This window comes from Nyctereutes procyonoides, unplaced genomic scaffold (assembly GCF_905146905.1).
Source record: "Nyctereutes procyonoides isolate TBG_1078 unplaced genomic scaffold, NYPRO_anot_genome, whole genome shotgun sequence".
NCBI classification, from domain to species: Eukaryota; Metazoa; Chordata; class Mammalia; order Carnivora; family Canidae; genus Nyctereutes; species Nyctereutes procyonoides.
In genome coordinates, this window is record NW_026575135.1 from 33,535,292 (window position 1) to 33,556,369 (window position 21,078).

The 21,078-nt window shown below is 46.9% G+C and overlaps 3 protein-coding genes and 1 pseudogene across 3 annotated transcripts; all 4 read left to right on the forward strand.

The window, feature by feature from the left end:
• The first annotated feature begins 1,035 nt into the window (after nt 1–1,035).
• On the forward strand, nt 1,036–1,599 carry LOC129494487 (interferon alpha-1/2). The gene has a single exon (XM_055301371.1). It carries the CDS (start codon nt 1,036–1,038, stop codon nt 1,597–1,599), a length of 564 nt encoding a protein of 187 aa, XP_055157346.1.
• A 3,315-nt stretch (nt 1,600–4,914) lies between these two features.
• LOC129494500 (interferon alpha-1/2) lies at nt 4,915–5,478 on the forward strand. The gene has a single exon (XM_055301386.1). The coding sequence runs from the start codon at nt 4,915–4,917 to the stop codon at nt 5,476–5,478; it is 564 nt and encodes a 187-aa protein (XP_055157361.1).
• Nucleotides 5,479–8,787: 3,309 nt separating this feature from the next.
• Nucleotides 8,788–9,351, forward strand: LOC129494482 (interferon alpha-1/2-like). The gene has a single exon (XM_055301367.1). It carries the CDS (start codon nt 8,788–8,790, stop codon nt 9,349–9,351), a length of 564 nt encoding a protein of 187 aa, XP_055157342.1.
• Nucleotides 9,352–19,660: 10,309 nt separating this feature from the next.
• Nucleotides 19,661–20,345, forward strand: LOC129494587 (interferon alpha-1/2-like; annotated as a pseudogene).
• The last annotated feature ends 733 nt before the right edge of the window (nt 20,346–21,078 follow it).

Sequence of the window (21,078 nt, forward strand, 5' to 3'; positions counted from 1 at the left end):
GAGCCCTGAAATGTGTGCAGAGGAGGGCGACACACCTAGGAATGACAGACCCCTGTGAGCAGAGGACTTTCTCTCCATCCGTTCCTGGATCTCAACGTCACTGGGTGAGGTGGCCCTGGCTGACTTGGGAGCTACCTTTGGCGCTTTGTGGATGTGGCTCCCGTGTGAGCCTGGAGGTGATGTGGGCTCTCAGCATTTCAGAACAAAGGGATTCTACATGATCGTTTGACGTTACGAAAGACAGTCAACGCATCAGTAACTGTACACAGTGCGAAACACAACAAAAGGAGTTTTGAAAACACCTTGATGAGTACGGAGTCGCAGGGGAGGCAAGAGATCACTTTGTCAGCCGAGGCAACATGAAATGGCCTTACAGGAGAAACACATGTCAGGGAAGTAATTCAACTGTTCGATTCCTATCAGCAGTTTGGCATCGTCCTAACTTGTGAGAGACTCTGCGTTCATTCTCTTGTCCTTGTAGACATGATTCACCTGCATATGTGCTTTCCGTATCAGAAATCACGTACCTCTCAGTACTCGATAGGTCACTCTACAACGTTGGCCATCCCATTCCACGTCGGAAGCCTAACAATTGGCCTTCATGCTTACCAGCGTTAGACATCCTTAACCCTGCTTCGCCTTCACATGAGACGGGTCAACCGACACGGGGTTGTGTGTGTACACAGTTCAGATAGGAGCATGGGACATACACTGTACTCTAGAGACAGCGCATCCGGGTTCCGAACTTTTCTGGATGATGCGTGAAAAGCCAATCCAGAAGACTCTGGAGGCAAGGGCAGTCATGACAAGCACGCCGCCCATGTAGTTGGGAAACAGTGCTCTAGAGCCAGTCGAAAGTGCATCATAAAGGAAAGCAAAAAGAGAAGTAGAAAGTGAGGGAGACGTTCAGAAATGGAAAACGCGTCTGTGGCCTACTTAAGCCCCACACACGAGGGAAGATGCTCAGAGAAGCTGGAGCCGCGGTTCCCACACTTGCCCAGCACAGCCAGGCCCACAGCCCCTGCAGGATCCCCGATGGCCGTGCCCTGCTCCTTCTCGGTGGCCCTGGTGCTGCTCAGCTGCCACTCCCTGTGCAGTCTGGCTTGCGACCTGCCCGACACCCACGGCCTGCGCAACTGGAGGGTCCTGACGCTCCTGGGACAGATGAGGAGACTCTCCGCCGGCTCTTGTGACCACTACACCAATGACTTTGCCTTCCCCAAGGAGCTGTTTGATGGCCAGCGGCTCCAGGAGGCGCAGGCCCTCTCTGTGGTCCACGTGATGACCCAGAAGGTCTTCCACCTCTTCTGCACGGACACGTCCTCTGCTCCTTGGAACATGACCCTCCTGGAGGAACTGTGCTCGGGGCTCTCGGAGCAGCTGGATGACCTGGAGGCCTGTCCCCTGCAGGAAGTGGGGCTGGCCGAGACCCCCCTCACGCATGACGACTCCACCCTGAGGACCTACTTCCAGAGGATCTCCCTCTACCTGCAAGACAAGAACCACAGCCCGTGTGCCTGGGAGATGGTCCGAGCAGAAATCGGGAGATCCTTCTTCTCCTCGACAATCTTGCAAGAAAGAATCAGGAGGAGGAAATGAGACGCGCCCAGGTCCGCACGGAAATGACATTCCCTAACTGATCAGAGCACACTTGCACGTGTCCTGCCACCTCAGAGAAGCTCACGTCTGCCATCACGGTGACACGAAGGCAATCGGGGTGTCGAAAGTGTTCAGGACGGGGCAGCGCCATGAAGTCAAGTCGACAAACACCGCTTACTTTCAGATAACCGTGCCCATCTCTCTACTGACTGCTGATTCGTTGATTTATTTATTTATTTATTTATTTATTTATTTATTTATTCATTTATTTATTTCTATTTCTACCTTAAGTGGGTTCTCTTTGTATACTAGTAGGTGTACCGTCCCTGTGTGATTCAGGGGGAGTTGGGGATGCTTTCTATTTATTCAGTGTTTTATTCTTTTGGTCAGTAAACCTTTTTCTGCAAACTTTCTTGGATTTGTTGTTTCTTTCGAGAGGGATGGAGTCGGAATAGAATCTGATGAAAAAAATGGATCGTACGACTCTTCTCCTCATGATTCTGTTCCTCTCATGAGAAGTCAACCCATAGTCCTCCTCGATGCCAGTGCATATGTGCCTGTCAGGATGAGGGCGCACACAACCGATCCCATCTCCTACCCTGTATCTCTGAGTTCTGTCGAGAAAAAAACAAACCTCCAAACAACCAGCAGAGTGAAGTAACGGCAGTAATAGCAAAGGGTACAAGAAGAAGAAGAAGGGACATAGCAACTCTGTAAGCAGGAAAGGCAGCAGGCATATCCGGAAATATAATCAACAGCACTGGATAATACCTTCCCTATTAGACTGGTGGATGTCCCAGTGCCAATGTCCTTAAGAAAATGCCTATTGGGGTCTGCCAGTTACAAGCCGGCCCGTGCCCTGGAAGCCTAGCAATGGAAGCGGTCCCATGGGAGCAGAGTCCCGAAGGAGAAGTGGTCTCCAAATGGATTCCCTTGTGGATCCTGTGTGGCCATGAGACTTCTAAGGGCAAGCCACTCACTGAAGCCCAGAGTCTGTGGAGGTTCCCTACTTTTTGGAAACTCTCCTCCGAGAGGCCTTGTTGTCTTCTTTGGCTCCTGATGACGGACCATTATGGCCAGGAGGGCACGTCCCCGTTACAACCAGGGGACAGTGGCTGTAGGAACAAGCAAAGACAAAGCGGGAGGATTGGACTCGGTGGTCTGTCCGATGCTCTCCAGCAGAAGACTGCCCCCTACAGCCAGCAATGCACTGAGATAGTGACCAGGCCTGGACACCTGGCTTGTGTTCTCTGCATCAGGCTGCCCCTGCTGGATGATTCATCTCCAGAGGTAAAAACAGCCTTTTCTCAGAAGGAACGGATTCAGAGAGTGTAAAAAGCCATTTCCTCAGCATTTCTCTGTCTCTCTCTCTCTCTCTCTCTGTCTCTCTGTCTCTCTCCTCTCTCTCTCTCCCCCCCTCTGGAAAATACAGTGTTCCAAAGAGCAGCGAGGTAGGCAATGTGGTTGGCAAGGTCGGTAAGCAGGCAGATCTTGGTTTCAGCTGAGTGCCTCATCTCAGGGTGGTTGGATGGAACCCCACATCAGGCTCCCCACAAGTGCAGAGACTGCAGAGGATTCCTTGTCCCTGGGGCACCTGGGTGGCTCGTTCCATGAGGCATCTCTCTTTGGCTAGATCGCCAATCCCAGGGTCCTTGGATGAGCCTGTCTTCGGGCTCCTTCTCAGTTGGGTGACTGCTACTCCCTCTCCTCCCCTGCTCATGCTGCTCTATTTTTTTTTAATTTTTATTTATTTATGATAGTCACACAGGGAGAGAGAGAGAGAGAGGCAGAGACATAGGCAGAGGGAGAAGCAGGCTCCATGCACCGGGAGCCTGACGTGGGACTCGATCCCGGGTCTCCAGGATCGCGCCCTGAGCCAAAGGCAGGCGCCAAATCGCTGCGCCACCCAGGGATCCCTCATGCTGCTCTATATATTGCTTTCACTCTCTCTCTCACTCTCTTTCTCTAAAAATCAAGATGTCTTCTACGAGTAGTTAGCTGCACAGAAAAATAAATGCGAGATAGACTTTCCCAACATCCGTGGTCTGTATCTGCATAGAGTCCCTGAAAATGAACCTTCAGCCACCAGAGGGAATCCCTGTGACAAGGCTTCCAAGATTCTGAGCTCTGTGAACTAGTCTTAGGTAGTCCAGTGGTCTGTAGGCTCTCCAAAGCTCAGTCTGGGAGGGCCCCAGCCAAAGCTTCTTCCTTCCTGTTCGTTGTCTCTCCTTGGGCTTTCTTGAGTACCACACAAGAAGCATGGCCATTGAATTAATGGAAGAGCCCTGAAATGTGTGCAGAGGAGGGCGACACACCTAGGAATGACAGAACCCTGTGAGCAGAGGACTTTCTCTCCATCCGTTCCTGGATCTCAACGTCACTGGGTGAGGTGGCCCTGGCTGACTTGGGAGCTACCTTTGGCGCTTTGTGGATGTGGCTCCCGTGTGAGCCTGGAGGTGATGTGGGCTCTCAGCATTTCAGAACAAAGGGATTCTACATGATCGTTTGACGTTACGAAAGACAGTCAACGCATCAGTAACTGTACACAGTGCGAAACACAACAAAAGGAGTTTTGAAAACACCTTGATGAGTACGGAGTCGCAGGGGAGGCAAGAGATCACTTTGTCAGCCGAGGCAACATGAAATGGCCTTACAGGAGAAACACATGTCAGGGAAGTAATTCAACTGTTCGATTCCTATCAGCAGTTTGGCATCGTCCTAACTTGTGAGAGACTCTGCGTTCATTCTCTTGTCCTTGTAGACATGATTCACCTGCATATGTGCTTTCCGTATCAGAAATCACGTACCTCTCAGTACTCGATAGGTCACTCTACAACGTTGGCCATCCCATTCCACGTCGGAAGCCTAACAATTGGCCTTCATGCTTACCAGCGTTAGACATCCTTAACCCTGCTTCGCCTTCACATGAGACGGGTCAACCGACACGGGGTTGTGTGTGTACACAGTTCAGATAGGAGCATGGGACATACACTGTACTCTAGAGACAGCGCATCCGGGTTCCGAACTTTTCTGGATGATGCGTGAAAAGCCAATCCAGAAGACTCTGGAGGCAAGGGCAGTCATGACAAGCACGCCGCCCATGTAGTTGGGAAACAGTGCTCTAGAGCCAGTCGAAAGTGCATCATAAAGGAAAGCAAAAAGAGAAGTAGAAAGTGAGGGAGACGTTCAGAAATGGAAAACGCGTCTGTGGCCTACTTAAGCCCCACACACGAGGGAAGATGCTCAGAGAAGCTGGAGCCGCGGTTCCCACACTTGCCCAGCACAGCCAGGCCCACAGCCCCTGCAGGATCCCCGATGGCCGTGCCCTGCTCCTTCTCGGTGGCCCTGGTGCTGCTCAGCTGCCACTCCCTGTGCAGTCTGGCTTGCGACCTGCCCGACACCCACGGCCTGCGCAACTGGAGGGTCCTGACGCTCCTGGGACAGATGAGGAGACTCTCCGCCGGCTCTTGTGACCACTACACCAATGACTTTGCCTTCCCCAAGGAGCTGTTTGATGGCCAGCGGCTCCAGGAGGCGCAGGCCCTCTCTGTGGTCCACGTGATGACCCAGAAGGTCTTCCACCTCTTCTGCACGGACACGTCCTCTGCTCCTTGGAACATGACTCTCCTGGAGGAACTGTGCTCGGGGCTCTCGGAGCAGCTGGATGACCTGGAGGCCTGTCCCCTGCAGGAAGTGGGGCTGGCCGAGACCCCCCTCACGCATGACGACTCCACCCTGAGGACCTACTTCCAGAGGATCTCCCTCTACCTGCAAGACAAGAACCACAGCCCGTGTGCCTGGGAGATGGTCCGAGCAGAAATCGGGAGATCCTTCTTCTCCTCGACAATCTTGCAAGAAAGAATCAGGAGGAGGAAATGAGACGCGCCCAGGTCCGCACGGAAATGACATTCCCTAACTGATCAGAGCACACTTGCACGTGTCCTGCCACCTCAGAGAAGCTCACGTCTGCCATCACGGTGACACGAAGGCAATCGGGGTGTCGAAAGTGTTCAGGACGGGGCAGCGCCATGAAGTCAAGTCGACAAACACCGCTTACTTTCAGATAACCGTGCCCATCTCTCTACTGACTGCTGATTCGTTGATTTATTTATTTATTTATTTATTTATTTATTTATTTATTTATTTATTTCTATTTCTACCTTAAGTGGGTTCTCTTTGTATACTAGTAGGTGTACCGTCCCTGTGTGATTCAGGGGGAGTGGGGATGCTTTCTATTTATTCAGTGTTTTATTCTTTTGGTCAGTAAACCTTTTTCTGCAAACTTTCTTGGATTTGTTGTTTCTTTCGAGAGGGATGGAGTCGGAATAGAATCTGATGAAAAAAATGGATCGTACGACTCTTCTCCTCATGATTCTGTTCCTCTCATGAGAAGTCAACCCATAGTCCTCCTCGATGCCAGTGCATATGTGCCTGCCAGGATGAGGGCGCACACAACCGATCCCATCTCCTACCCTGTATCTCTGTGTTCTGTCGAGAAAAAAACAAACCTCCAAACAACCAGCAGAGTGAAGTAACGGCAGTAATAGCAAAGGGTACAAGAAGAAGAAGAAGGGACATAGCAACTCTGTAAGCAGGAAAGGCAGCAGGCATATCCGGAAATATAATCAACAGCACTGGATAATACCTTCCCTATTAGACTGGTGGATGTCCCAGTGCCAATGTCCTTAAGAAAATGCCTATTGGGGTCTGCCAGTTACAAGCCGGCCCGTGCCCTGGAAGCCTAGCAATGGAAGCGGTCCCATGGGAGCAGAGTCCCGAAGGAGAAGTGGTCTCCAAATGGATTCCCTTGTGGATCCTGTGTGGCCATGAGACTTCTAAGGGCAAGCCACTCACTGAAGCCCAGAGTCTGTGGAGGTTCCCTACTTTTTGGAAACTCTCCTCCGAGAGGCCTTGTTGTCTTCTTTGGCTCCTGATGACGGACCATTATGGCCAGGAGGGCACGTCCCCGTTACAACCAGGGGACAGTGGCTGTAGGAACAAGCAAAGACAAAGCGGGAGGATTGGACTCGGTGGTCTGTCCGATGCTCTCCAGCAGAAGACTGCCCCCTACAGCCAGCAATGCACTGAGATAGTGACCAGGCCTGGACACCTGGCTTGTGTTCTCTGCATCAGGCTGCCCCTGCTGGATGATTCATCTCCAGAGGTAAAAACAGCCTTTTCTCAGAAGGAACGGATTCAGAGAGTGTAAAAAGCCATTTCCTCAGCATTTCTCTGTCTCTCTCTCTCTCTCTGTCTCTCTCTCTCTCTCTCCTCTCTCTCTCTCCCCCCCTCTGGAAAATACAGTGTTCCAAAGAGCAGCGAGGTAGGCAATGTGGTTGGCAAGGTCGGTAAGCAGGCAGATCTTGGTTTCAGCTGAGTGCCTCATCTCAGGGTGGTTGGATGGAACCCCACATCAGGCTCCCCACAAGTGCAGAGACTGCAGAGGATTCCTTGTCCCTGGGGCACCTGGGTGGCTCGTTCCATGAGGCATCTGTCTTTGGCTAGATCGCCAATCCCAGGGTCCTTGGATGGAGCCTGTCTTCGGGCTCCTTCTCAGTTGGGTGACTGCTACTCCCTCTCCTCCCCTGCTCATGCTGCTCTATTTTTTTTTAATTTTTATTTATTTATGATAGTCACACAGGGAGAGAGAGAGAGAGAGGCAGAGACATAGGCAGAGGGAGAAGCAGGCTCCATGCACCGGGAGCCTGACGTGGGACTCGATCCCGGGTCTCCAGGATCGCGCCCTGAGCCAAAGGCAGGCGCCAAATCGCTGCGCCACCCAGGGATCCCTCATGCTGCTCTATATATTGCTTTCACTCTCTCTCTCACTCTCTTTCTCTAAAAATCAAGATGTCTTCTACGAGTAGTTAGCTGCACAGAAAAATAAATACGAGATAGACTTTCCCAACATCCGTGGTCTGTATCTGCATAGAGTCCCTGAAAATGAACCTTCAGCCACCAGAGGGAATCCCTGTGACAAGGCTTCCAAGATTCTGAGCTCTGTGAACTAGTCTTAGGTAGTCCAGTGGTCTGTAGGCTCTCCAAAGCTCAGTCTGGGAGGGCCCCAGCCAAAGCTTCTTCCTTCCTGTTCGTTGTCTCTCCTTGGGCTTTCTTGAGTACCACACAAGAAGCATGGCCATTGAATTAATGGAAGAGCCCTGAAATGTGTGCAGAGGAGGGCGACACACCTAGGAATGACAGAACCCTGTGAGCAGAGGACTTTCTCTCCATCCGTTCCTGGATCTCAACGTCACTGGGTGAGGTGGCCCTGGCTGACTTGGGAGCTACCTTTGGCGCTTTGTGGATGTGGCTCCCGTGTGAGCCTGGAGGTGATGTGGGCTCTCAGCATTTCAGAACAAAGGGATTCTACATGATCGTTTGACGTTACGAAAGACAGTCAACGCATCAGTAACTGTACACAGTGCGAAACACAACAAAAGGAGTTTTGAAAACACCTTGATGAGTACGGAGTCGCAGGGGAGGCAAGAGATCACTTTGTCAGCCGAGGCAACATGAAATGGCCTTACAGGAGAAACACATGTCAGGGAAGTAATTCAACTGTTCGATTCCTATCAGCAGTTTGGCATCGTCCTAACTTGTGAGAGACTCTGCGTTCATTCTCTCGTCTTTGTAGACATGATTCACCTGCATATGTGCTTTCCGTATCAGAAATCACGTACCTCTCAGTACTCGATAGGTCACTCTACAACGTTGGCCATCCCATTCCACGTCGGAAGCCTAACAATTGGCCTTCATGCTTACCAGCGTTAGACATCCTTAACCCTGCTTCGCCTTCACATGAGACGGGTCAACCGACACGGAGTTGTGTGTGTACACAGTTCAGATAGGAGCATGGGACATACACTGTACTCTAGAGACAGCGCATCCGGGTTCCGAACTTTTCTGGATGATGCGTGAAAAGCCAATCCAGAAGACTCTGGAGGCAAGGGCAGTCATGACAAGCACGCCGCCCATGTAGTTGGGAAACAGTGCTCTAGAGCCAGTCGAAAGTGCATCATAAAGGAAAGCAAAAAGAGAAGTAGAAAGTGAGGGAGACGTTCAGAAATGGAAAACGCGTCTGTGGCCTACTTAAGCCCCACACACGAGGGAAGATGCTCAGAGAAGCTGGAGCCGCGGTTCCCACACTTGCCCAGCACAGCCAGGCCCACAGCCCCTGCAGGATCCCCGATGGCCGTGCCCTGCTCCTTCTCGGTGGCCCTGTTGCTGCTCAGCTGCCACTCCCTGTGCAGTCTGGCTTGCGACCTGCCCGACACCCACGGCCTGCGCAACTGGAGGGTCCTGACGCTCCTGGGACAGATGAGGAGACTCTCCGCCGGCTCTTGTGACCACTACACCAATGACTTTGCCTTCCCCAAGGAGCTGTTTGATGGCCAGCGGCTCCAGGAGGCGCAGGCCCTCTCTGTGGTCCACGTGATGACCCAGAAGGTCTTCCACCTCTTCTGCATGGACACGTCCTCTGCTCCTTGGAACATTACTCTCTTGGAGGACCTGTGCTCAGGGCTCTCGGAGCAGCTGGATGACCTGGAGGCCTGTCCCCTGCAGGAAGTGGGGCTGGCCGAGACCCCCCTCACGCATGACGACTCCACCCTGAGGACCTACTTCCAGAGGATCTCCCTCTACCTGCAAGACAAGAACCACAGCCCGTGTGCCTGGGAGATGGTCCGAGCAGAAATCGGGAGATCCTTCTTCTCCTCGACAATCTTGCAAGAAAGAATCAGGAGGAGGAAATGAGACCAGACCGTGCCCAGGTCCGCACGGAAATGATTCCTTCTGACAAATAATATCATACTTGCCCTGTTCTGTTCTCATTTCTGCTGTAATGGTGACATGAACAAAATCAATTTGTCATGTGTTTTCAGAAAAAGTAAGGGATATGTCAACTCTAAAAGCACTAGTTGCTTGCAGTTGTCTATTTTTCTATTTAAATATTTATTCATGTAAATTTTTATTTTTATATTTTTCATATAATATTATGTGCATCTTTACAAGGTGGCCAATAAAATAAAATTTTTCTTTATATTTAGTCAATTTATTGGGGTTTTTTTTCTTTATTGGGCTTTTCCTATGGGAAGTATTTTGAAGACTACCACAAAATCTAATTGTGTATCCTGATTGAAAATTGGCCAGAAGAATGCACTGACCCACCATATTCCATTAACATCAGAAGTCCTCTAAGAAAAATTGTCCATTGTCCTTTAGAATATATGACATGACACATACAGTTCTTGATGTCTATATCTTTGGTTTTGTAGGGATAGAAACCTAAAAACAATCCTTATCGTTAGTGTTATAATGAAAAGGGAGAAAAGTGAATTCTCTCACCTGATTCTAGAATGCAGAATCTCAGGAAGTACACATAAAAGCTGTGGACCCCTCCTGAGGTGACCAGTAAACATGGAAGCACAAATGCCCAGTGTCAGGGGAGAGGTGAGCTTGCATTAGGCAAGAAACGCCATGGCTGAGGTCTGTATCTAGCTCGGAAAAGCCAGAAACAGAGGTGGCCATGTGGGGAGACAGTGTAGTGTGAGAAGAAGACATGAATGTAGTTCTGAGGATCAACCATCAAAGGGAGGGGGGAAAAGAGCCACAAGGAGACAGTGGAATCATGGCCATAGAGTACATGGATAACAAGACAGGATGGTGAGGAGTGTACTTAAGAAAATAAATGTGCTTAGAAGAACACAGTGGATTCATGGAAGTGGTAGGTGGAATCTGCCCACTACTTCAGAATAATTGAAGCCACTGCTGACCTTGCTGAGAGTAGGTTTTATGGATGAGTAAGCAGAAATCACACTGGAGTAGATGGGAGCATAAATAAGAGAAGTTAGTGCCTTTGAAGTGAAGAATATAGTGTGGGATCTGGTAATGATGGGGTTAGATTTTCTGTGACTACTCTGACCCTTTATGTCATATGTCTTTTCTGAGTGAATTCATGGAATTGACGTTCTGGTAAATCATCTCAATTTGTTTAATATTGTATTTATTTAGAATCATGACTTAATGACTTACAATGGCTATCCTGTCTTGGTCATTATGACCAGCTTGTGAATCAGCAAGCAGTTTATCTTGAAGAATTCACTAGGTAGTAAAAGATAACTCATCATTCCTCATCATAACTCATCACACTATCTCTTACCACTTTAGTGATCCTGGAATTATTGGCTTTATTAATTAGGTTACTTACCTTATCATTATGACCCTGGTTAACCACAACCCATGATACTACATTTCTTTTTTCTAGAGTTTGGTAGGATAAGAATTCTTCTATGTTACTAGATTGTGATGTTTCCTAATTTTATGAACATCACAGTTTTGGGTGGATCCCCAAATGCCAAATTCTGATGGCCATAAAGACTAACAGACATCAGTCAATAATGAGAGTGGGAAGCAGAGTCAAGTATTCTCTTTCTTTCTTAATTTAAATTTTAAAAAAATTATCGAAATCAGCTGAAAACACAACATAATAATGGAAATGCATAGAATGAGAGCAAGTCCTGTATCATTCAGAATTAAAAACAATTTAACACTTATAAAAGAATATTGTGAATATTAACTGAACTCAGAGACTTTAAAGGCATCTATCATTGCATCTTCCATAGAGTAATGATTTAAAATATGGTACATATTTTTTTATTCTTCTTCAGGGGCTTCTATATGATAATTTTGTCTCCGTACAAAATTCTTGATAACTGCATCCTACCCTTCACCATCTGACCTCTAAAGGAGGCAGGCTCAAAAACCAGAAATCTGTCAGGAATTCTAAAGAAGGCTGACCAATTCATTCTTCTTTTCTTTCCCTTTTTTTTTTTTTTAGATTTTATTTAATTATTCATGAGAGACACAAAGAGAGAGGTGGCAGACACAGGCAGAGGGAGAAGCAGGCTCCATGTAGGGAGCCCGTTGTGGGACTCAATCCAGGATCATGCCCTGGGCGTGAAGTCAGGCGCTAAACTGCTGAGTTACACAGGGATTCCCTCATTCTTCATTTCTAAGAAGGATCTTATTTATATTCAGTGATGACATGGTGGCTTTACGAATATCTGAGGGTCAAGAATACATATCTAGGTGGAAATGCAGAAGAACACGTTATTCTTTAACCTTCTGGCACCTGCCCCTGCCCTCCCCTCTGCATTCCAGAACACATTCCCCTATACTAACAGTTTCCTTCCTCTCCAAGGCAGAAGTCCCCACAGCACCCTGGGCATTCACCCTCTTGACCTCCTAGCCTGCTCACACAATGGTTTTCTGTTCAGTTGTGTTCTCAGCTGAGAAGTTTCTCTAAAGAACAGCTTGTCAGAAGTAGAAAGAAAAAATCAAATGAAATCTCTAGGTTTTGCAGAAACACCTGCAACAGAGGCTTTGTTTTGATGTCCAACCAATGTGATGTAACAGTAGCTGTAGCTAAAAAGAAACAGAAAGCAAGGTCAGATTGAAGGGCCAGTTAATGGAGGTCCTTAGAGAAGATTGACCCAGGTGGCCACATGTGACTAAGGCTGGAGGCGGGCCTTGGGATCTAGGCAGAAAAGGGACCTCTTCCTGAGGATGTCCCTTCTGGCTATAAAAAGGCTACTTGTTGACAACCAGAGATTCTAATGCTGGCAAAAACCTGTGTCCTTACTCTAAGACAGAGTAAGTCTTCTCTGGAAAATCTCACCTGATAGCCACATTTAATTTCAATCCCAGAGTTATTGATTCTTAAATACCGGAGAGGGTTGGGGAACAGAGCCAAAGGGACAGAGGCAAGGGCAAGAGGACTGAGACCTCCAGCAGCTTTTATCCCCAGCGCTTCTGGTCCACCTGCCAGGGATGGTGGGGAAGGCAAGGCTCGACCCCTGGGCACCCACACATGGGCTGGGAGAGGTCACCGTGCAGCACCGGCTGGAAAAGCCAAGACGAACCAGCTTCAGGAGCCAGGGCACCCTAGGCCTCCCTCCACCCTCCCTGCCTGCTGCTTCATGTACTGCGGAGCTCAAGGTCCCCTGGCCTCCAGTCCTGCACAGAACTTACGTCATAGACGGAACCCAGCCCACACATCTACACTCAAGGAATCCAGGGGCACATCTACGCTGTGTTAGGGCGCTGCTATGTTCTGATCCCACAGGGCACATGACGCTCATTAGCTCAAAACAGCGCAGCTGCATGTCTGGAAACATGAAAGCGTTGAGGGTTAGCAACAACTTAAGAACCTGGAACAGGGGATCCCTGGGTGGCGCAGCGGTTTAGCACCTGCCTTTGGCCCAGGGCACGATCCTGGAGACCGGGATTGAGTCCCACGTCGGGCTCCCTGCATGGAGCCTGCTTCTCCCTCTGCCTGTGTCTCTGCCCCTCTCTCTCTCTCTCTCTCTCTCTCTCTCTCACTGTGTGCCTATCATAAATAAATTAAAAAATATATTAAAAAAAAAGAACCTGGAACAGGAGAGCTGTGGAGGTGTCCACTGGCTCAGCGACATGTCCTCAGCAGGTGGAACGATAAGAACGGGCAGCACTGAGTCGACTGTCTCTCCGTGTCCTTCCCGAGACTGAGAAAGTTCATGTGGACTCTGAGAGCACAGAGTTCTCCTACGCACATGTGGCCAATAGCAGTGTCCCCAGCAACGGGTGACAATGACATGACAGCAGTCTGCAGGGTAATGGAAGGGAAGAGAGTTACTCCAGGGCCAGCTGCAAACTTCTGTTTCAATTCTGTTTCTAAATCTACTGCCTTAGGAGTATATACAAGGGATTTTGCAACTTTCCTTAGAACTGAAAGTCAGTCATTCAGTTAACTCATCCCACACCCTCTGTCATCATACAAAACGGGAGCAACAACTCTTTAACACCTGAGGTGGAATCTAGAATCCTGATCCAATCACCCTCCCTGCCTTCCAGATTTCATGTGAGGGACTCTCCTGGTTATTATATCCATGTCCTTTTCTAGCTTTCAGTTCTATTAACAGGTGCTTCCAGACAAGCCATTATCTCAAATCTCCTTAATGTTTGACCTTCGATCTCTGGCACCTTCAGAGTAATTCACCCCTCCTGGTTGCTATTTCTCCGTAAGCAGCTGTATAAATGAGTGTGACCCAAATAGGGTCATTGAGAAGATGGAGTGAATGATTTCAAAGATCAGAATAGTTAGCATGCAATCACCTTGGGTGTTACCATTCAACAGCATCACTGTCGTTATTCTTACGCAGAAGAAGGGCACAATCTTTCACCTCCTCCAGTTCCCTTTGTCCTCAGGTTAGATTTCCCAAAGCAGGAATATAAAAAATAGTGAAAGGGAATAAAGGGGAAAGCAGAAAAAATGAGTGGGAAATACCAGAAAGGGAGACAGAACATGAGAGACTCCTAACTCTGGGAAACGAATAAGGGGTGGTAGAAAGGGAAGTGGGCAGAGGGTGGGGGTGACTGGGTGACAGGCACGGAGGGGAGCACTTGATGGGATGAGCACTGGGTGTGTTATTCTATATGTTGGCAAATTGAACACTAATAAAAAATAAATTAAAAAAAAAACAAACACTGGAAACAAAATGTCCATCAATAAGGACAGTTGAAATAAAATGACAAATGTCAAAAAAAAAAAAAAAAGAAAAGAAAAAAGGATTTCCCAAAGCAATCTTTCCATGGCCTGAGTGCATTGATCACCTAGGCAGAGTGCCCAGGCAAGGGGAGTATGTGCTCTCCTTGCAGAGGGTGAGCTGCTGGGGTTCTGGGGGCCAGGCTGTCATGAGTTCTTGGTGAGACTCATCTCTCCTCAGAGCTGATCACATGTGGAGTAAGTGAAAGAAAACTCAGGCGGCTGGTCTGGCAAAGCTGGGGGCTGCCCCTGGACCTAGGGGTTGGTCTTGTTGGAGCCTTACTCCCCCCACCACCCCCAGTCCCCCTTCTCCTACCTTGGGGTAACTCAGCACCCCCTTCCTTCTCCCCCCTTCCAGAGCTGCCACTCCTGGGGGGGGGTGTGCATTGAATTTTGCTAACTCACATTTTGTCATTTTGTCAGCAGAAAGGCCTCTTCTTTCACTTTCGTGACATTCAGACTCAATGTTATTAAACTTTTTTGTTTGTCTGCCCACCCACAACTGGCATGTGTTGCCTTCTAGGAAAGCTGAAATGAGAAGCAAAAAACTGATGTCCTGAAAATGATAGAGAAAACCAGTCCAGCCCCTGGGCCTTTCTTTCACTTCCCTTTGTATGATCCTCAAGGTGACGTAGAACATGACACAGAAGGAGCAGGTCGGAGTATGTCCAGTGAATCACTGTGTGAAATGAACTTATTTAAATCCATTTTCTTGTTGTTACTTAAAATGAAAATGAAACACCATGACTGAGTATAGGCAGGAAGGCTGTTTCTCCCTGACATAATAGCCTGGGGGCCTCACCTGCTGCATTCTGAGCATCAGACAGATGAGCAGATTCAGAAGCTTAATAGAAATACACAGACTTAATGAACAACTAAAGTCACTTGTTTCTATATTAGAAGTTTCTACGGAGAGACACAGTGAATCCCCTCTGTCCAGCTCAAAATTGTGAGCCTAACAAGTGTTCAGTAGATAAAGTAAATGATTGAACAATCTGGGCACCTGGGTGGCTCAGTCAGTTGAGCATCTGACTCTTGATCTCAGCTCAGGTCTTGATATCAGTGTGTGAGTTCAAGTCCCAAATTGGGCTCCACCCTGTGTGGAGCCTAAACAAACAAACAAACAAACAAACAAACATAAATAAAATAGAAACATTGTAAAGTAAGAGCTGTGGTTCCAACATGGGTAGTTTCCCTTACTCAATGTGAAATGATTACCATTACAGTTACCATTAACCAATTACCATTGGTTAATCCAGGGAAGGCCTGGCATTCAAGGTAGAACATTATCCTCTAAGGCTTTAGCTGCTTTTCTTCCTACCTCTATTGATGCAAAAGATAAGGAAAAATGACATATAAGACAATCTCTTTTCTCTGTCTATGAAAGCAGCAGCCAGTCATTATTAGTGATTAATGTCAGCCCCTACAGTGATCTGAGACCTGTCTTCTTCCTAAGTTATTCATTTTTAAAATGGGTAACAATATTTTCTACTGGTCCTTCTCTGAAACACTCAAGGAATAGTTTTCTGCCCATGGTCTTTTTAGCATATTAATGCATGAGCCTTCTGTGTAGGAAAGGCGCAGAATGTCAGGTTTTCAGGGTCATGTATGCTCCATTTGGTAAGATTCTACTTGTAGGACATAGTGAGTGGCATCTGATGGGAGAGTTCCAGAGGCTCAGGACTACTCATCTGTCTCATGTTGCCGCTTCACAATGAAGAGGCCCCGCTCAGAGATTCCTGAGATGGGAAGGGGACTGATGAATAAAACTTGAGAGACCTATCTCTCTGGGTCTTTCCCTTAGTAATTTCTTTTTTTTTAAGATTATTTTATTTATTTATTGAGGAGAGAGAGAGAGAGGATGCAGAGACACAGGCAGAGAGAGAAGCAGGCTCCATGCTGGGAGCTCTATGTGGGACTCGACCCCTCTCCAGGATCACATCCTGGGCTGCAGGCGACACTAAACCCCTGCACCACTGGGGCTGCCCCTCCTTATTCATTTCTGATGCACATGTTATCTAAAATTCAATTACTCCTCACTATAGAATTTTCTTAGGGATTTTTTCTTTTATGATTTTATTTATTTATTTGACAGAGAGTGAGTTTCCACTAGCAGGGGAAGCAGAAGAAGGAGAGGGAGAGGGAGAGGGAGAAGCAGTTCCCCTGCTCAACAGGGAACCTGATGCAGGGCTCTATCCCAGAGTTTTGGGATCATGACTCAAGCCAAAGGCAGATGCCTAACCGACTGAGCCACTCAGGCTCCCACAGATTCTTTAAAAATAATCAGAAATTGATATCTATAAAAATTTATCATTAGAAAGTAAGGAATGGAGGATTCATATAGTGGAAATACGGATGAAACCAGGGAAAACCAAGAACAATAATGTCTATGCCTGGAGAGTCAACTCATTCCCCAAGAGGCACTAAAGAGGAAGTAAGAGAAAAAAATTGCAAATAAAATTAAACCTTGCCCTGAAGTTCATTGCAATGTCCTCACTTCATGGTTGTTTTTTCCTGTTAAATCACCTATCTCAATTCTGTTTCCACACTTTCTACTAGAGGTTCTAAATTAAGTACCTTTTTTTATAACCTGAACTCTTCTACCCATTACTTCCTTCCTTGTTCTCTCTCTCTGTTCACATCTCTCCCATCCTCTCCATTACCAAACCCCACCACACCTCACCATCCGGGAACTGCTCTAAGAAAGAAGAGTTATTAGCACCCTTCTATACTATGATCACATAATCTCTGGACTTCTAGGTTCTTATAGTGCTTTATATTTATTCCAGTTTTTACTTTTGCTCATTAAATGTTTCTATAGCACAATTCTTCTATTTGGTTCTTAGTGAAAGAGGAACCAAGTCTAATTATACCTAATGAAAAATTTTACAACTCATTCATTTTTATGTTGTTCACATTATAAGTAAAAAAGAGACTTTCTCCAAGCCAGTATATATGTTGTTGTGAGAATAGAGGTGGACATGGCAAATCCAATTCTTTGTCTGTATCATTGAACTTTGTAGAAAAACCAACCTCCAAGCAATAATCTCACTCAATTAATATCAGTTGTTTTAAGTGGTTAAATGACAAAAGGAAAAATTGAAATCTCTCAGCAGACACTGGGAGCAGACATGTTGGGAATAAAAACAGAAGCAATAAATATCTCCCACAGTAAATGTTAGACATCCAAATGCAAATATTCCTTAGAAAATGGATATGTAAGTCATTTATAAGAAATTCCATCCCATTAAACCCATGAATGGAAGTGATCCCAAAGGAAGAGAGTGTAGAATAAAAAAGAAGTTAAAATGGATTCTGTGGGGGCACCTGGGTGGCTCAGTGGTTGAGCATTTGCCTTTGATTAGGTTCTGATCCTGGGGTCATGGAATCAAGTCCTCCATCAAGCTCCCTACAGGAGCCTGCTTCTCCCTGTGCCTATGACTCTGCCCCTCTCTCTCTGTCTCTCATGAATGAAAACACTCTTAAATTTTTTTATTCTTTGTGGTTTTTTTTTACTAACAGTTTTACTTCCAAGTACAAAGCCACTAACTGAAACCAAGAGTTTGTGAAAGTTCTTCACTATTTGGAAACTCTCCTAGAAGAGGCCTTTTTCCCTTCTTTCTTTCCTGCTGACTATTTTTGGACACGAGGTAACGTCCCTGTTACAATGCTAAAATAGTGGCTGTAGCAAAAAGGAAATAGAAAGTTGTATCATATTATTCTGTGGCCTGTCCAATAATTTTCAACAGAAGATTGCCCCCTACAGCCAGAGATGGACTAAGACAGCGTCAAACAAAACCTTGCTTGTTTGAGTTCTCTGCATCAGGTTGTCCCTGCTGGATTTTCCTCTAGAGGAAAAACAAACAAATGAATCCAAAAAAACAAAGAAACTGCTCTTACCTAGAAAAAACTAACTCTGTGGTTGTAGTAAGTCACTATATACCTAGTTTTTATATCATTTTTGGAAATTATACGTTTTATATGTTGGCAAAAGTAGTTCAGAAAAAGGAAATTATACTTTTTATGAAAACATTTTTTATTTTACAGACATAGAGAAAGTGCATGGCCTTGCAGAGAGGGGCATATGGGTGAGAATCTTCCAGCAGACTTCCTGGTGAGTGTGGAGCCCCACAAAGATTTCCTGGCAGGGCTCCAGGAGGTGAAGACCTGCTTCTAAACTAAGAATTGTAAGATTAACCCATTCAGCCACCAAGGGTCCTTGGGAAAGAAAACGGAAAAAATATCTTTTTTATTTTTTTTAAACAAACTTTTCTAATGAGGTTAGCTTCACATTAAAATTGAGTACAAAATCTCAAGACTATATATTCCTTGCTTGTCTACATGCACAGTGTCCCCGAAAATCAATATTCCCCCCAAGGGAACAGTTCTTACAAGGCCTCCAAGGCTATAACAAGTGGTTTTGAGAGCTGTGATCTAGTTTTCAATATTATAATAGTCTGTGGCACTCCAACATCACCCTTGGAGTGGACCAACAAAGGTATATATCTGAGTTCTTGATTTCTCTTTTGGGTTTTCTTCGATATCACTCAAAAATACATAGGCATGGAATTTGTGGAAGATAAGCCATATATATGCAAGAAGAGTATGAAACACCGAGGAAAAACATGCCATTGTGATATGAGAAAATCTATCCATCTTTCCAATATCTAAAAGTCAAACTGGAAGAGGTGACCTTTCCAAAATTGGGAGCTCCCATTGTCTGTTTGTAGAGGTTCCTTCTGGGTGAGCCTGGAGGTGATGTGGACTTCAGGAAATCAGAACGAATAGATTATATCTTATCTTTGATTTCACAATATACATTCAACACAGTAATTATATGCAGTGCAAAATAGAAAAAAATAGTTTTGAAAACACCTTGATGAGTACGGAGTCGCAGGTGAGGCAAGAGATCATTTTGTCAGCTGAGGCAACATGAAATGGCCTTACTGGAGAAACACATGTCAAGGAAGTAATTTAACTCTTCGATCCTATCAGCAGTTTGGCATCATTCTAAAAAGTGAAAGACTCTGCGTTCATTCTCTTGTCTTTGTAGAAATGGTTCACCTGCATATGTGCTTTCCGTATCAGAAATCACGTACCTCTCAGTACTTGATGGGTCACTCTTTAACGTTGGCCATCCCATTCCACATCGGAAACCTAACAATTGGCCTTCATGTTTACCAGCGTTAGACATCCCTAACGCTGCTTTGCCTTAACATGAGAAGGGTGAACCGACACGGGGTTGTGTATGTACAAAGTTCAGATAGGAGCATGGGACATACACTATAGTATACAGACAGCACATCTGGGTTCTGAACTTTTCTGGATGATGCATGAAAAAACAATCCAGAAGACTCTGGAGGCAAGGGCAATCATGACAAGCACGTCCATGTAGTTTGGAAACAGTGCTCTAGAGCCAGTCGAAAGTGCATCATAAAGGAAAGCAAATAGAGAAGTAGAAAGTGAGGGAGACGTTCAGAAATGGAAAACGTGTCTGTTGCCTACTTAAGCCCCATGCACGAAGGAGGATGCTCTGAGAAGCTGGAGCCGCGGTTCCCACACCTGCCCAGCCCAGCCCAGCCAGGTCCAGTCCCTGCAGGATCCCCGGTGGCCCTGCCCTGCTCCTTCTCAGCTGGTGCTGCTCAGCTGCCACTCCCTGTGCTGTCTGGCTTCCGACCTGCCCGACACCCATGGCCTGCACAACTGGAGGGTCCTGACGCTCCTGGGACAGATGAGGAGACTCTCTGCCGCTGCTTGTGTCAATTACACCAATGACTTTGCCTTCCCCAAGGAGCTGTTTGATGGCCAGCGGCTCCAGGAGGCACAGGCCCTCTCTGTGGTCCACGTGATGACCCAGAAGGTCTTCCACCTCTTCTGCACGGACACGTCCTCTGCTCCTTGGAACATGACTCTCCTGGAGGAACTGTGCTCGGGGCTCTCGGAGCAGCTGGATGACCTGGAGGCCTGTCCCCTGCAGGAGGCGGGGCTGGCCGAGACCCCCCTCATGCATGACGACTCCACCCTGAGGACCTACTTCCAGAGGATCTCCCTCTACCTGCAAGACAAGAACCACAGCCCGTGTGCCTGGGAGATGGTCCGAGCAGAAATTGGGAGATCCTTCTTCTCCTCGACAATCTTGCAAGAAAGAATCAGGAGGAGGAAATGAGACGCGCCCAGGTCCGCACGGAAATGACATTCCCTGACTGATCAGAGCACACTTGGACATGCCTTGCCCCCTCAGAGATGTTCTCGTCTGCCATCACGGTGACACTAAGGCAATCCAGTGTGGAACGTGTTCAGGAGGGGGCAGCACCACCAAGTCAGGTCAACAAACACCGCTTACTTTCAGATAACCGTGCCCGTCTCTCTACTTTCTACTTATTCATTCATTCATTCATTCATTCATTCATTCATTCGTTTACTACTATTTATTACTATTTATAGAGTAACTGGGTTCTCTTTGTATACTAGTAGGCGTACCGTCATTCTGTGATTCAGGGGGAGTGGGGATGCTTTCTATTCATTCAGTTTTTTGTTCTTTTGTTCATTAAACCATCCTATGCAAACATTCTTGGATTTGTTTCTTTTGAGAGGGATGGAGTTGGAATAGAATCTGATGAAAAAATGGATCGTACGACTCTTCTCCTCATGATTCTGTTCCTCTCATGAGAAGTCAACCCATAGTCCTCCTCGATGCCAGTGCATATGTGCTTGTCAGGATGAGGGCGAACACAACCGATCCCATCTCCTACCCTGTATCTCTGAGTTCTGTCGAGAAAAAACAAACCTCCAAACAACAAGCAGAGTGAAGTAACGGCAGTAATAGCAAAGGGTACAAGAAGAAGAAGAAGGGAGATAGGAATTCTGTAAACAGAAAAGGAAGCAGGCATATCTGGAAA

Bases quoted from the DNA above. Each gene is read 5' to 3' on its own strand.
- LOC129494487 (XM_055301371.1), top strand. From the start codon at position 1,036: ATGGCCGTGCCCTGCTCCTTCTCGGTGGCCCTGGTGCTGCTCAGCTGC.
- LOC129494500 (XM_055301386.1), top strand. From the start codon at position 4,915: ATGGCCGTGCCCTGCTCCTTCTCGGTGGCCCTGGTGCTGCTCAGCTGC.
- LOC129494482 (XM_055301367.1), top strand. From the start codon at position 8,788: ATGGCCGTGCCCTGCTCCTTCTCGGTGGCCCTGTTGCTGCTCAGCTGC.